The sequence below is a fragment of the Conger conger genome, chromosome 10 (genome assembly GCF_963514075.1).
Source record: "Conger conger chromosome 10, fConCon1.1, whole genome shotgun sequence".
Lineage (NCBI taxonomy): Eukaryota > Metazoa > Chordata > Actinopteri > Anguilliformes > Congridae > Conger > Conger conger.
This window is the reverse complement of record NC_083769.1, coordinates 21,101,075-21,117,187: the sequence shown is the minus strand read 5'-3', so window position 1 is coordinate 21,117,187 and position 16,113 is coordinate 21,101,075. Positions and strand designations below refer to the sequence as shown.

At 48.1% G+C, this 16,113-nt stretch overlaps 1 protein-coding gene across 5 annotated transcripts in view; it reads left to right on the top strand.

Moving 5' to 3' along the window:
* LOC133139120 (zinc finger protein 385A-like) overlaps nt 1-16,113 on the top strand; it is a 91,198-nt gene that overhangs the window by 9,637 nt on the left and 65,448 nt on the right. Inside the window, exon 2 of one of the 5 annotated variants that reach the window (XM_061258442.1) lies at nt 370-666. The exons of 3 other annotated variants lie outside the window; for them this stretch is intronic. In XM_061258442.1, the coding sequence (XP_061114426.1) occupies nt 657-666 (10 nt within the window). In that variant the 5' untranslated portion in view covers nt 370-656. Of the gene's footprint in view, nt 1-61; nt 667-16,113 lie in introns of those variants that run through there. One more of the 5 variants, XM_061258441.1, reaches the window with a different exon arrangement.

Here is a 16,113-nt window from a genome sequence, read left to right as displayed (position 1 = left end):
CTTTAGGTTATACCCAACCCGACCAAAAAAAAACAGAATCAGAGGGAGAGAGAGAGGGGGAGAGAGACACCGAGAGAGAGAGAGAGAGAGAGAGCGGATTGCAAGGAAAGAAGCAGGCACCAGCTTGACAGTGTGCCTCAGCGTGCTCTCCTGTACTTCTCTGAAATGCTCACGCTGAGAGGGAGACCCTGTTTTCAGTGCTTTTGTAGTGGACCTCCATACATCCTGCTTTTCCTGCTGTGGATTTAATCCTTTTTTTTTTAAATACTCTGGGGCTCTACTGTTTCTTTTCTAAGAATTATTATTCTTGTTATCATTTATCCCTGTGGGACTGTCCCCCTACCTGTTTTACCCAACCCCCCCCTTCAGAAAACAACGCAACTGCAGGAATTCTTCTCCGGCTTCCAAAAATTCACCGTGCACGGAGCCTGGCTGAAGAGAGGAGAGAGGGTTAGAGGCAGCCTTACAAGTGCTGGACTTTACTTACTCCTTTCTTTTTAAAAAAAGGAAATGACCTTCATCTGAGCGAGTTACGTGGAAGAGGATTTGGAGCTCTCGATCTTTGGGGTGGGGGGGCAGTCGAGGAGCAGTGAGAGGAGGAACGGGGAAACGAGGGAGCAAGGAGAAGCCCCGGGGAGGAGAAGAGAAGTTGTGGGATGATTCTGGGTGAGTTTGTGCGTACGTCGAGTTTGAGAGTCTCGATTCATTAAAAAGCAAAAACGTTTGCCGTTAGAAAGCCCAACTTTGGCCCTCGAAAGCCAGATGAACATTCCTGTGCATTCTTTATCTCAAGTTAAACTCCCGGTGGCGTATGAATGCAGGTGAAAATGAGTGTGGTGCGAATTCATGGGATGCTCTCAAGCACCTTAATTTGTAGGAAGCAAGAGGTAGACAGGAGATATTTTCAGACTGCCAGAACCCAGTCAGGCATATGTCACCGTTAAGATGGATGGCTCAGGTGACCGTTAGTAAGGGTAGCACAGGTGACTATTAGGAAGTGTGGACAGGTGACCGTTAGTATGGATGGCACAGTTAGTAAGGGTGGCTCAGGTGACTGTTAGTAAGGGTGGCACAGGTGACTTTTAGGAAGTGTGGACAGGTGACCGTTAGTAAGTGTGGCACAGGTGACCGTTAGTAAGGGTGGCACAGGTGACCGTTAGTAAGGGTGGCACAGGTGACCGTTAGTAAGGGTGGCACAGGTGACTTCTAGGAAGTGTGGACAGGTGACCAATAGTAGACTGGTGTTCTTGCACTGTTTCAGACTCTTCCCTCATCGAGTTCTTTGTCAGATGTGAAAGTGTTATTTTGTTAACCCTGCTAATATTGCTAGAGCATTCGGTACATATTCGGGTAGCATTAGGCCAACATTGTGGGAGCGTTAGGCCAACATTGTGGGAGCGTTAGGTAGAAGTTGAGGAAGCACAGGTACATGCTTAGGGGAGTTAGGATAATGCAGCGATAGATAAATATTGGGTCGCGTTAGATAAATGCAAAAGGAACATTGGGTAAACATTGAGGGGGGCATTGCAAAAATGCGAAGAGAAACTAAGATAAATGTTGAAGGAACGTTATGTACATGTATTGAGAGACCATTGGTGGGAGAACTTGTATGACCTCTGGTTTGGAGGTTGGTATTTTTTGCTCACCACCCCAGATGGGAAGGAGCCAGCATGTTAAACCATGTGGCAGTGGGTTTGATTCCAAAGTGGGGGCACTGCAGTTTTACTGTACCCTTGAGTAAAGCCCCTAAACCGAATAGCTTCCGTAAACGCTCAGCTGCTTACGGGCCATATGGAAGAGGTGTAAGTCACCCTTGGTGTGGGCCATCTGCCAAAGAACAGACATAATAAGAATAATAAGTCAATGGGAACCTTCCTGTTTGCTCGCTGTTTCCGCAGGGTTGATACTCAGGGGCGCGCTCCTTAGTGTCCATAGAACCGCAGTTCTGAGTGGTCTGGGAATGCGTGTGTGTGAGTGTCCCTGTGCTGTGTCTTTTTACTGGGTTGGAATGTTGTGTTCTGTGCGTATAATTATCTGACCTCCTCAGATCCGGGTTTATAGAGGTTTGTTCTCAGAAATGGGCTTAATTGATTCAGCAGTTTACCACGAGTAAATAAAGACAGTCAACCTTTTCGGGGGAACAATTCAAAGTTTGGTCACTGAATCACAGTTCATTAATGCAGGGATAATTCGTTCATTAGTTAGTCAATGGTCCTGTGGCCAACACCATTGCTTCTGGGTTAGGGTCATGCCTGGGAAATACTCGGAGGGGAGAGTTTTTGGTGTGCTGTGGAGTGTAGTATTTAAGGAACTAGACTTTTCTGTGGTTACAGTTACAGTTGCCTGTAGGTTCAGAGGTTACAGTTACAGTTGTAAAACATTATAGCAATGAACATCTTAATAAATGCCAGTCAAGGTTGCAGTTTCACATCCAAGGTTTAGCAGTGCCAGAGTGCCCTTGATTGTAATTGCTGCAGTAAAATATGTGCCTGTATAAATGTATTTTATGTAGTAGAAAGTACATTTTCAGTGCAGGATTTAGATTTGTCATTGAAGTGTGGCTAAATATGTAAGGCACCCAGTTTCACACCCAGCGTGGACTAGTGGTTAGCAATAGCTGCTAATTAGAACAGCTGTGGGTTATCATTGTTGTACCCATTGACTTCAGGTTAGCGTTAGCTGTTTTACGGCAGGTTCGGGTTACCACCAGATGTGGGTTAACATTAGCTTTTGGCTAACATTAGTTTTGGATTGGCATTAGCTGGTCCACAGCAGGTCTGGGATAGCTTTAGCAAAAGCTAAATGTTAGCTTTGGGTTAGTAATAACTGTGGGTTAACATTCGCTCCAAATTAACGTTATGAGAAGGTTATCCTTAGCTTGGTGCAGACAGCCCTAAGGGGGCTGCTATCAGTGCGATGCAGCTGTCTCACACCGTCTGCCTTCTTCCACTGGCTGTGAAATAATTACCCTCACAAACAGAAAACAGGCAAGAGGGTTGCGAAGAACTGCACCCGCTCATTTTTGTCTGTGGTTTCCTCGGTTTCTCCATTTGAAATCAGTGCGCTCTTTCTCTGGGTTCTTTCTGCGGCTTTTTGACGCATCAGCCGTCTAAAGATCTTAATGGTGTCAATCAGCGCAGACAAATGCCACCTCAGATCAGATATGTGTGGTTTGCGTGTTTATGGTGCTAGCTGCGTACGCGACCTGGAACACAGGACGGATGAAAAGGGTGTTTGATTAAGGACCCGGAGCATTCCACGTAGCGCGGGTCACGGGTTGTTAGGTTTGCTAACCATAGCAATTCCTCTCAATCGAAATGTTGTTTATCAGTTTTTTTGTTATTTTGTGTTGTTATTGTATGTTTCCGATAATAGGACCGTTGTTGAGTACACACGTCTTACAATCGTATCCACAGTGTCACCTGAATCAAACTTATTTTTTTTAAATGAATATTTTTATATGCGAGTGCATAGCTCAGGGACTCTAATGTGTGTGTGTGTGTGTGTGTGTGTGTGTGTGTGTGCGTCAGTGTGTGCATTCTTTGATAAGAATATGAGGGTGTGCGCATATTAACCCCCACAACCTCCAAATGACATTGAGCAGCCAACCCCCCCCCCCTCTTCTTCCTGCTCAACACAACTCCGCCCCCCTTAAGCGAAACCGCTAAAACCTCCAAAGAGGTCGTCATAACCCCCCCCCCCCACGTTCTGCACCAAGCCTGCGGTCACCACGGCGACGCGTCTCCTGCACCACGGTCGCCCGTGTCGCACGGAGAGGGGGAAACAGCAAACGGAGAGAGGGGGAACTGCGGCACTCTGGGTAATCTGATCGGCGCGCGCCGGGCGCAGAGACTCGGTCGGGGCTGCGGTACCCCGGCTCTGCCCCCACCCCGTGCCCTCACGGCTGGTGAGGACAGGAGGAAGTGAGCCACCGGTTTCGCCGCTGTGTTTGAGCGTGCGGGGCGCTGTTTGCGTAACCCGTCCAAAGCCGTCAGCTTCACGTTCCGCGTTTCCTTGCTCATTCCGTGTCGGCGGGTCATTTATGTAAGCTCAAGATTCTCTATGGAAGCTGTCTGTTTGTCTTTTTCTGTGTTTGTTGCTGTTTTCTGCCTTTCTGTCCATCATATTCTTTTCTTCCTACCCTAGTCCTTGGTGACCGTCTGTCTGTTTTCTACCTTTTTCCTGATATCAGTTGTCTTTCTCCTCTCCCCCTCTCCCTCCCTCCCCCAAGCGCTCTTCACTTCCCCCTCTTCCCTGCTTCCTCTCTCCTCCCCCATCCCTCCCTCTCATTGCTTTTGTCATTCAGTGTGCTCACCCATCCCTGTAGGTCAGAGGAAAGAGGAGCTGAAGGATCCTCCATAGAAACAGCTCAGCATTTATACCCCCTATGTCATCTTCTTTTTCACCACCCATCCCCCATCTATCCCTTCCTCATCCCTCCATCCCCCCCTCCATCCCTCTATCCCTCCCTCCACCCACCCATCCACCCATCCACCCCTCCATCTCTCTACTCCTCCATCCCTCCATCAACCCACTCACCCATCCACCCCTTCATCTCTCCATCCCTCCATCCTCCCAGAGTGGCACAGTACTTGCCTCTTGTTCTCTCTTCTCAGCTTGACTGGTTTTATAAATACCCCGCTATCTTTGGCAGACTCTTTCAGCGGTAAAGGTTTGGAGGGCTCCCTGCTTGCTCCGTGGTCGTCTGAAAGACCTCGCGCTGAGAGGAATTCCGTTACCTTCGCCTCCCTGCGCTGAGCAGCTTGGGAAACGCGCCTCGTGACCTTGGATGCATTCCTGATGCACCTACAGTAAGGACTGAACTCTGCCAAGTGCTAAATTATTCATTTCAGTCCGTCTGTACTGTAAATACATACAGTACACAAACATAAATAAGTGCAGAGTCTGTTATTTTTTTGTTTTGTACGGAGTGGTTTTGGTCCTGCACGATTGCTTGATGATGTCACAAAGATGTTGGCCAATCAGTACGCAGTGCGGTCGGCCAAAGTTCGAGCGCATATTCTTAGCTTCGTTGTAGGACAGGGGTGTTAGACTTCTGGAGGGCCAGTGTGAATACTGGTTTTGTCATCTCTTTTCAATCAGCAGCTAATTTAAAACCTTGAAGACCAAGCGTGTGGGTCTCTTAACCCACCAATGTGCTTCAGCCAGCGGAGACGGCGGTCTGACACCCCCCCCTGGCTACAGCACATACCCCGCTACTGTAACTGGAGTTCCCTCCCCGGTGTGACCTTTGAACCTTGAAACCAGAGCCACCACCGTCAATGTAGAGTCAGGAGATGTGTGCGTCCAGTGTGGGGTGGTGGGGGAGGTGGGGGTGGTGGTAGGGGGCGGGGGGGTTGTTGTCGATCTTAATTGCAGTCCTCAGGCACTTTGGCTAATGTCCCCCCTGCCTCCCATCTGTCCATGTTAGTGTGACTGGGTGTCAGTGGACTGTCAGTAGCAGGCGTATCTCAGTGTAATGGATTGGCTATAACTCCCGCGCTGAGAGGGGGGGGGCTGCATTGTGTGGGAGGTTGACCGGGCCTCAGCTCTACGGGCTAATCAGGGTGAATGTACCAGAGTGCTGATTTACAGCGCTGTCTGTGTCCGCCGCTCAATGGCGCTAACGCTTTCAGCGGCCTTTTCACCGGGATAGTGATGTCACTGGAGATTTACATAAGAACACGCTCAGACACACGCCCAAACCCTAACACACACATGCACACGTGCATTAGATTTTGGTGAATCTCCTTCCTCCTGTTCTTCCTCCTTCCTGCAGTAGTCCGTGCCATAACCTGTCAGCTGGTATAGTTGTTTTATTTAAATGATTAATTCTTATCATAAGTTGGTTAATCTACCATATGATCAGGCTGTCTTGTGCTGCGCTCATAATTATATACCTTGCTATCAGCCTATATATATTCCCACAGTAGAGCTGAACCGGGCTGGCTCACTATAGCCCTTCCCCACTGTACAGAGCTGTGCTGGAGTGGTGTGATGGTTAAAATCACATACATGTTTCCCAAGGCTCAAATGTCGCTCTACTCATCAGTGTCACCCCTGAAGGTCACTACACAGGCTAAGACACAACATTCATATTCTCAATTTTACCAGCAGCAAGGCAAGCAGTCCAGAATCCTTTATCCTCCATGCACACACACACACACACACTCATACACACTCAATCAAGCACACACTGGCACACACAGACCACTGACTGAAGGACTGATTTGTGGAGAGCAAGATGGAGAGTGAGAGCGAGAGAGAGGGAAAGAAAGAAAGAGAGAGAGAGAGAGAGAGAGAGCGAGAGAGAGAGAGAGAGAGAGAGAGGTGCCTCCGGGGCTTGGGGAGAGGACAGCTCTTATCCCAGGGGTTAGTGTCCTGCAGAGATTTGCAGGAGTGCATTCCTGTGAGCTCCACTGTCATTCAGCTAAGGTTTCACTTCAGAAAAACGCCATTGATTCTCCTTGGAGCAACAGCAAGGTCAGGGCTACAGGGAGCCCGGTGTGTGTGTGTGTGTGTGTGTGTGTGTTTCTGTTTCTGTGTGTATCTGTGTGTGTGTGTTTCTATGTGTATCTGTGTGTGTGTGTGTGTGTGTGTGTGTGTTTCTGTTTCTGTGTGTATCTGTGTGTGTGTGTTTCTATGTGTATCTGTGTGTGTGTGTGTGTGTGTGTGTTTCTGTGTGTATCTGTGTGTGTGTGTGTTTGTGTCTGTCTGTCTGTCTGTCTGTCTATCCATATGCGTGCATGTGTGGCAATCTGAAAAATGCCCCCGGGAATGATTGTTTTGTTGTGCTTAGAGCCCATGGACAAGATTGTGATACATCTTGCCTTATTACACACTGACATGCCCATGCACTCTCTCTCTTTTTCTCTCACTCATTCTCTCTCTCTTACACACACACACACACACACACACAAATGTAAGCGCAGTCCAGTCATTTAGCAGTAAAAGACGCTAAAATTCCCGAACTGGCAGTTGATTTAGGGGGATTCACAATTACTGCTGCGGTTGACCGTCTGGCTAAAATTTGTGGGTAGAGAGAGCGGGATGAGGGCTGTTCGCAGACACAAGGGCCGTCAGTTACAAACGACCAGTCTCGGGCAAAAACCCGCAGCGGTTATTTTAATGGAATGATTTGCATGGATGGGAGGAGTGCGGTGTGGTGTTTCGGGGAAGCGGGGAATTCATCCTAAAAAGTTGCAGCCGGGTTTCACAGGGCTGAGGACACTGTAATCAAGTGCTCGAGCGAGCGGGTCAATGCGGGCCCGGACTGCGTTAGCCACCTCTCAGCCATTCGGGCTGTCAGCTGCGTACTGTACTGTAAGTCATTTGGACAGAGCGGTCCTCCAGGCACAAAGGTAATTAAGTCAGTGGCTCTCAAACTGGCTCCTGGAGGACCCCTGTGTATGCTGCTTTTCAGTTGCAATCCCAGAATTCTAGCTAGCAGTTAATGTAGTTTTCTTCAGCTTTTCATGTTCTGAGGGATTAATAGCATGTTACGTCAGAAGCTATGCATGCCATGAACAATACAAGTCCAGTATTCTCTTTGTTCTACACTCAGCGACCACTTTATTAAATATTTATTGGACTTATTTGTCTTCTGCTGCTGTAGTCCGTCCAAGGTTCGATGTGTTATGTAATCAGAGATGTCTTTCTGCATACCACTGTTGTAACTTGTGGCTATTTGAGTAGCTGTCGCCTTCCTGTCAGCTTGAACCAGTCTGGCCATTCTCCCCTGACCTCTCACATTATCAATGTGTTTTTTCAAGGTTTTTTTTGCCCACACTGGATTTTCTTTTTTCTGTTTTTCACACCATTCTCTATAAACTCTAGTTGTGTGTGAAAGTCCCAGAAGATTCTCAGCAGTTCCTGAGATATTCATACCACCCCAACAATTATTTCACAGTCAAAGTCACGTAAATCACATTCACCATTCTGATGTTTGGTCTGAACAGCAGCTGAACTTCTTGAGCATGCTTTTATGCAATGGGGATCTGATGGGGATCAATGGATCTACAGATATAAGTCTCACATTTTGAAAGAATACTTCCGCAGAGGATGCACTTTGTGAGCCTCCTAGCTCCTGGCTCTTAGCTCCTTCAAGGAGCATTTAACGGGTTGGAATGTCCTTAAAGATAGCGGACCTCAATCAATTTGTGGGTCAGCCAAGGGACAAGGAGACAAGGACAGATAAAATAAGCGATTGGAACGAGCCCACGATGTAATGAGCAGTCTTCTGAAACTAAGGCTGGGATTCAATCAACCTTTGTCCTTAACTTTTATTAACAATTAAAAGCATTTTTTTCTTTCTTCTTCAAACAAGCAGTTTGATAAGTTGAGCTCTCCATCTTACTTGCCAAATTTGTGAATTTATGATGGAAAAGTGGGACGCTTGCATGTGCGTGCGAGTCAAATGTAAGGACAATGTTCCTTGAATATACAGTAAGCTTAAGTTTGAAAAGCCGCATCTTTTCCTGAGCAAAGAAAAAAGATTTTCTTGAGCGTCTTCTGCAGGATTCGATATGAATACGGAAGGAGAAGAAAGAGAATGGACTCACCTGCCCCCCCCCCCCCCCCCCCCCCCCCGTCAGAATTAGAGCCTCCTGTAGCCCACTAGCTCCCATTAGCCACACCCTGGCTGTGCTTTGGAGGTGGGCCAGGAAGTCATGGCTGGCAGGTAGTGTTGAGGGTGCGGGAGGGGGGGTGGCGGGGGGTGGTGTGTGGGGCTTGAGGAATGCACACCTGCCCTCTCTGTTCTGTGAGCCAGAGCGGGGTAAGTGGGGGGAGGGGGGCCCGTTAAGGGAAATTAGCTGGGGCTGTGCCCTGACCTGTCATCGCACTGCTGGCTTTGCCCCTGCCTGGGGGGTAAAAGGAGGGGGTGTTGGAGAAGGAGGGGGGGGGGGGGGCGTCAGGGTGCAATTAGGAAGGCTATCAGGGAGCCAAAGGTACTCTGTGTTCCTCAATCAAACTCCTAGTTACTGCACAGCGGATGATCCAAGGTTATTCTCCCCTTCTTCGATATCATTGCCATAAACGCCATCATTTGCAATCATCATAATCATCAACATCATCATCATCATCATCATCATCATCATCATCGCAGCACTGTGAGTTGCTTATCTGGCAGCAAACTTGCTGAGTCACTGCTGGTTAATGGGCAACAGCCCAGGTTTCTGACTTTGTTACATGCTCCTGAGTGTGGGCAGTGGCTGTTGTGGTCTACAGCAGGTCATTCACTGTTCTGCATCACTTTCCCTGGCCCCGGCTTAAACTTTGGAATTATAAGGTTCTTCCTGACATTTCACAAAAATGAGTTAGTATCATAAATGTGTTTTTTATAGGGCACTAAATATATGTATATAGTATAGTATTAGTTATACATCATATATATATATATATATATATATGTATATATATATATATATATATCAGTGAGCACTTTATTAGGCATTTATTAGACTTCTACTGCTGTAGCCTATCTACTCAGAGTTATGATGCGTTGTGTGTTCAGAGATGCTCTTCTGCATACCACTGTTGTAATGTGTGGTAATTTGCATTACTGTCACCTTCCTGTCAGCTTTGACCAGTCTGGCCCTTCTCCTCTTCTTTACGTATATACCTTTTACATTAAAATACTGTTTAAAAGTATTTAAAAGGTTGTACTGTATGTGCCCATTCACTTTGGTATGATGAAGCTCAATATCGCAAAGCCACTCAGAACGCAGATAGAGCCTTATAATACCAAGCTCATACAATGCTGCTGGTCCAACAGGAGGGTCTCTTCTCTCCTTGGCATGTTACTCCAGGGACACAGTGCTGTAGGAGGTGCCCCCTTCTGGTTCTCATCGCACAGACGCGGTAGTGTAGGGGTTCTGTGCCCAGTCTCTCTCTCCCCCTCTCCCTCCCTCCCTCTCTCTCTCCTGCCCACACATATGCGCACACACACACACACACACACACATGCGCACACACACACACGCACACACACACACACACACACACACACAAAAACTGAATTAATGGGTATCATTTTTCACTTCTGCTGCACTGTACGCGGGACAGGTGTGTGAACACATTGTAAAGCGCTACCGTGGAGACAACAAATCAAGTGAAGAAAGGAGACGCCATTTGTTCAGTCAGCTGAGCCGAAAAGTGGAGCAAGACAGAAGCAATCGCATCCGCATGGGGGGTTCTGATGTGATGTGATGTGACATTACGTTGATGCAATGTGATGCAGGCGCTCTCCTGAATTAAACAGGAATGTAGCTTCAGACTGGACGTGGCAGATCTAGTAGAACTGCATGTTTCCTGACACACTTAAATTCCGTATGGAATCCCCTCGCTATAAACTTAAACCTCCATATGGAATCCCCTCGCTATAAACTTAAACCTCCATGTGCAATCTTTTCACTATAAACTTAAACCTCCTTCTGCAATCTTTTCACTATAAACTTCAACCTCCTTATGGAATCCCCTCACTATAAACTTAAACCTCCATGTGCAATATTTTCACTATAAACTTAATCCTCCATATGAAATCCCCTCACTATAAACTTAAGCTGGCATATGAATTCTCTGTAGTGCGAAAGCTCAACCCTGTCCTCTAATAATAAATGCTGTAGAGCTCTGTCCTCCCACCTTCCCCATCTGTACCACACTTTGCCTCTCCCTGTGTGGGCTTGCCTAAATCTGAATCTCCCCCCCCCCCCCCCCCCCCCATGTGCCTCTCCCCTCAGAAACACAGACGCGTGGCGGCTGGTGATTTCATTCCTCTCCTCCTCAGCTTCTTTGAGTCTCTGTGACTCACTGCGGTCCTGGCCTTTGTGTCACTTCTGTTTAAATTCGACTCTGTCAACCCTGACCCCTGGGCTCCATGTGGGATGGCCTCGCAGTGGGTTCCCCCCGGTAGGTCCCCCCGGGCGTGTCAGTGCCACCGCCGGCACGCGGACACGAGACAGAACAAATTAAGGCCACGCACGGACCGAGGCGCTGGGTCCACAGAGGTGCCAGGCCCGCGTCAGCGACGAGCCGCCATGCCACCAGACAGCCCGCACCGGTTACCCCCCCCCTCCTCCCGGAACAGCGCGACTGTTCTTCTCAAACGTCCTCTTCAGGGTTTTCAGCAGCGACCTGCTTCATTACACTACTTTACATTACATGTCATTTGGCTGATGCTTTTATCCAAAGCGACTTACAGTTGATTAGACTGAGCATGAGACAATCCTCGACTGGAGCAATGCAGGGTTAAGGGCCTTGCTCAAGGCCTTGCTCAAGGGCTTCCATAGCACATGGGATTTAAGCCTACTTTACGTGGTGCACCCAGATTCCCTGAACAGTGCAGAGCCAGGAGCCCTGGTACCACACCTGCGTTTAACAGGTTGGCTCTTCATTCCTGGAATGCATTCAAGTCTTTTCAGTCATCTTATGTTTTAAGTCAACATAAGTCTGTAGAACACTGAACTGGATTTTTCCAGAACTCCATACTGTGCTAAGAAAATGGAAATATTTCACCGGACATAAAGGTCCGAATGAAGGTAGATTAAATATAAATAACAGTAAAATTAGTTCATGCTCTAAAAGTTTTTGAGTGCGGTTACTTGTTGGATCTAATGACTGGTGGCAAGGAATGTACCATAGTTACTGGATAATTGTTTACATTGGCTATATTTTTGTACATTTATTCATGTGGTATGTTACCAAGCCAAGACTCATACAGCTCTTGTCTTAACATCTTTAGAGCACCAAAGAAGCGGGCACACAGCCAGTAAGTAAACTGCGAACCTTGCCATAAAGGTGTCGTTAAGGACTTATACAAAATGTGCACCTCGCTTAACCTTCTCATTCTCTGACACAGCCTGATAACAGCTTGGCGCAATATTTTGGGATAAGGGTTGTGAAATTGTGTTAATCATGAATTTGGCTCTATCTGCCTCTCTCTCTCACACACACACACACACACTGGCACACACACGGACACACGCCGGTCGTCACCTGAAGGTCGAGTATCGGATTCTGCGTGTGTGAGCAAACCGGCTGTGGTGACGAGGGAGAGGCAGGATGGGAGGGGGGTGCTCACATTCATCCTTTCACCCCGGGGCTCTTTATAGCAGGTGCAGAGACTCGGCCTGGACTCCAGCCCTCTGGGGTCTCTCCGCGCTCCCTCTGAACAGCGATCACAATGCGCACCCATCCAAGGCGAGCGCTGGGGCGGGGGCGGGTCGCTGGCTAACCGTTGCCATGGTCCCAGGCTCTATAGGATGTGATTAGAGGTGATTGGGGGAGAGCAGAGTAGGTAGGACGTGATTGATAGCAGTTGGGGGTATATTTTTTTGGGGGGAGGGTGCATTTCTAGAATAGGTGGCTTGTAATCAATGGTGTTTAGGGGGTGCAGAGGTGCCTGCCATTGTATGGTATAAGCGGGGGTGATTATCGTGCTTTGATATAGGTTGGATATGATTGAGGGGTGATTGAGGGGTAATATTGGTAAAGGGGTTGAACATAGGTTGGATATGATTGGGGGTAATATTCTTAGGATGTGATTGGGGCAGTTTGGGAGTGAGGGCGGATTTTGAAGAACCAACTCCTCCCTGCGTAGGTTGTGATCTCTTGGCTAATCCTCCATCGGCAGACCCTGTCCCCATTGCTCAGAACCATCCCAGCAAGCTTCTCTACCTCAGCTATCACCTTGTCCCTACCAAGCACATGACCTCTAAAAATGCTGTCTGTTCCCTCTCTCCCTCCCTCCCTCTCTCTTTCCCCGTCCCTCCCTCTCTCTTTTCTGCTGCCATCGTCCTCGCTCCACTGCTCCCCTATCAGCAGCCTCTCTCACAGGCTGGGAGACGCGAGCGGTCTGCTGTTAGCTATAAATGTTAAAACAATGCAGTGTGCTGAGGACGAAAGGGACATAAACAAGTCATTGTATAAACACCCCCCCAACCACACAATCCACACACACACATACAAACACCCCCCAACCCAACAATTCAAACACCCCCCAACCCAACAATCCCCACACACAAATCACCCCCCAACCCAATAATCCACACACACATACAAACACCCCCCAACCCAAGAATTCAAACACCCCCCAACCCAACAATTCGCACACACAAACACCCCTCCAACCCCACAATCCACACACACACAAACACCCCCCAATCACACAATCCACACATGCACACACACACACACAAATCCCCCCCAACCATACAATCCACACACGCACACACACAAACACCCCTGAACCCCACAATCCGCACACACAAACACACATATACAGTATACGAATGCACGCACACGCATGCCGGCACACGCACATGCACGCACAAGCTCACAGCAGATGCATTCACCCTCCTTTCTCTCTCTCTCTCTCTGCCTCTCTATTTTTGTCAGAAACAATCAGTGGATTTTCTGACTGACTGCCCAGCACTGCCGCAGCCACAGAGATGGGGACAGGAGGGAGAGGGAGAAAGAGGGGGAAGAGGGAGGAGGAGAGATGGAGGGGGAGGCAGGGAGAACTGATTTGGGATGCACGGAGAGAGATAGTGAGGGATGGAAGAAGAGAGAGACAGAATTAGAGGCGGAGGGGAGAACAATCTGAACATCTTAAAAGACTACTTGAGAACAAAAGAATAGAAAAACTTCTTGAACATGAAAAGAAGTATATTCAAAATCTGTCCAACCTCCCCCGACTTGGAATGATGTAATCTTGATCTCCTCTGCTGCCCCCCGCGAATACTGCGCAGTGCTGCTTAACACACCAAGGTCTGTCACCGCAACACCCAGAAACACCACAACACAATGCAACACAGCCCAGAAATACCACAACACCCTGCAACACAGCCCAGAAATACCACAACACCCTGCAACACAGCCCAGAAATACCGCAACACCCTGCAACACAGCCCAGAAATACCGAAACACCCAGCAACACAGCCCAGAAATACCACAACACCCTGCAACACAGCCCAGAAATACCGCAACACCCTGCAACACAGCCCAGAAATACCACAACACCCTGTAACACCCTGCAACACAGCCAAGAAATACCGCAACACACAGCAACACAGCCCAGAAATACAGCTGCCCGGCACAAATGCAACCCGCCAAAATAGCACCACAGCCTGCAACACCACAACTTGGCAACACCATAACCTGCCAACACTACAATCTGGTAACATCACAGCCTGCAACACCACAACCTACAACACCACAACTTGCCACACCACAACTTGGGAACACCACAGTTCAGGAACACTGCCAGGCCTGGCAACAGCACAGCCCGGCGTGAACGCGACACCAAATCTACATGCCCAGTAACGCTGCAACACTGCGGCCTGATGAACAGCGCAAGTTTACTGCTGCATGGCAACGCCCAATAGCAGCAGCAGGGGTGCGATTACCGCCTAATCTGCCCCGTGACTGTTTGCACCAAAACGCAGACAAACACAACCCTGTGCTTCCTCTCCCACACAGACAGCCGGCACATCCGTGTGTACCACACCAAACGAGAGCTTCTGGCCACACCCCGATCAGCAAGGCCTTCTCTCAGGCATTCACTGGCAGTACCTCAAACCTTTCTGTTTCAATACGTCGTCACACCCTTACATCAGTGTGTGACAAAGCTGTGATGTCATCACTCTTTCTGTGGACAGCTGAGTCAGAGGAGAGAAGAACCAATGGGCGGCTAGAGAGCCGTTAGCATGGTCAGAGTCGAGAGCTGAATGTCTGGCTCAGTGCTGCGGTTGAGGGAAAATCTCTCTCGGGTTAGCTGCTGCTCCCAACATTAAGTACAGTACTCAGCATGATGTGCTTCAACAAACATGGCAGTTATGACAGTAAAATGACTGTGCGGAAATTGGACTATTGAACAGCAAGCCATGGCACATTCTTTCCATTAAAAAATCATGGCAACTAGACAGGAAAATAGAAATCACCTCAGCCAGCTACAGGTAGTTAACACAAACAGGCAAACACCAAACCACAGTTACTTAATAGGGTACTGTTTTCCATTAAAAACGATTTTCTCGCCCTAGGCTGAAATCTACAGCTGTACACTTGTTCTGCTTCGTTCGCGGACATTGTGATCTTGGAACACACGCTTCTGCCCACTGCTGCCCGGTGACGATGTTGTCTTTCTCTCCAAATTCCACGCTGACATCACATTAGACACTGCTCGTGAAATATCACATTAGCCACTGAAGCTCCTAGCACACGCACAAGCAAAGTTTGGGTGCAATCACCCTGTTACAATTCATGGACCTGGGCTTGGACTTGTTGTGCTTCATTACGCAGCTGTTTCCATCTTTTCTTCGCTACCTGTAGCACAACTGCTGCTATCAATGAAACGCTGCAGAGATCTGAGAGCTCATATCTCATATTAGCGGAACTGACAATCTATTACAATCTCCTCAAACAAACAGTATCAACACCTTGATGGAATAAGATAAGTTTCAGAGCATTACCTGTCAAACCTCCTTCAGTGGTTTGGACTGTTTAAAGATATGCTGATAAAAACAGATGTCCAACTCTGCCTAATAAATCTGGGCAAACCTCTAATGTCAGTAGCATTTGTAGCATCCGAAGCATGCCTGTTTATAGTGTCTTTATACTTCTTACTATCTGTAACAGGTTTAGAATCTGTTGTGGTCTTACTGTGTATAGTGTTTCTAGTATCAGCCATTCCCTGGATATCCTTTCCTTGCAGGCTGACCATTGATAAATGTCAGTATATAAGAGGAGGGCGGTACTGTTTTGAAATGGTCCAGCAAGTGGAAGTCATGCAATCTATTTACCCATATGTGCGGACAGTATATAGATGTGCATATGTGTGAGTGTTTGCGTGTGAGTGTGTGTGTGTGTTTGTGTGCGAGCGTGCATGTGCGTGCATATATGTGTGAGTGTGAGTGTGTGTGTGTGCGTGCGTAGCACAGAAGCAGCAGCAGGGAACACTATGAACGAAGGGAGAGAGAGAGGGGGGGGCTGATTTGGAATTCACAGCACGCATATTCGGGATAACCATCTTTTCTGCAGTTGTACAAAGTGCTGTTTGCTCAATCATGCCCTACTGCAGCGGGCGGGGGTGCAGAAGCAGAAGAGCGAGCGACCCGC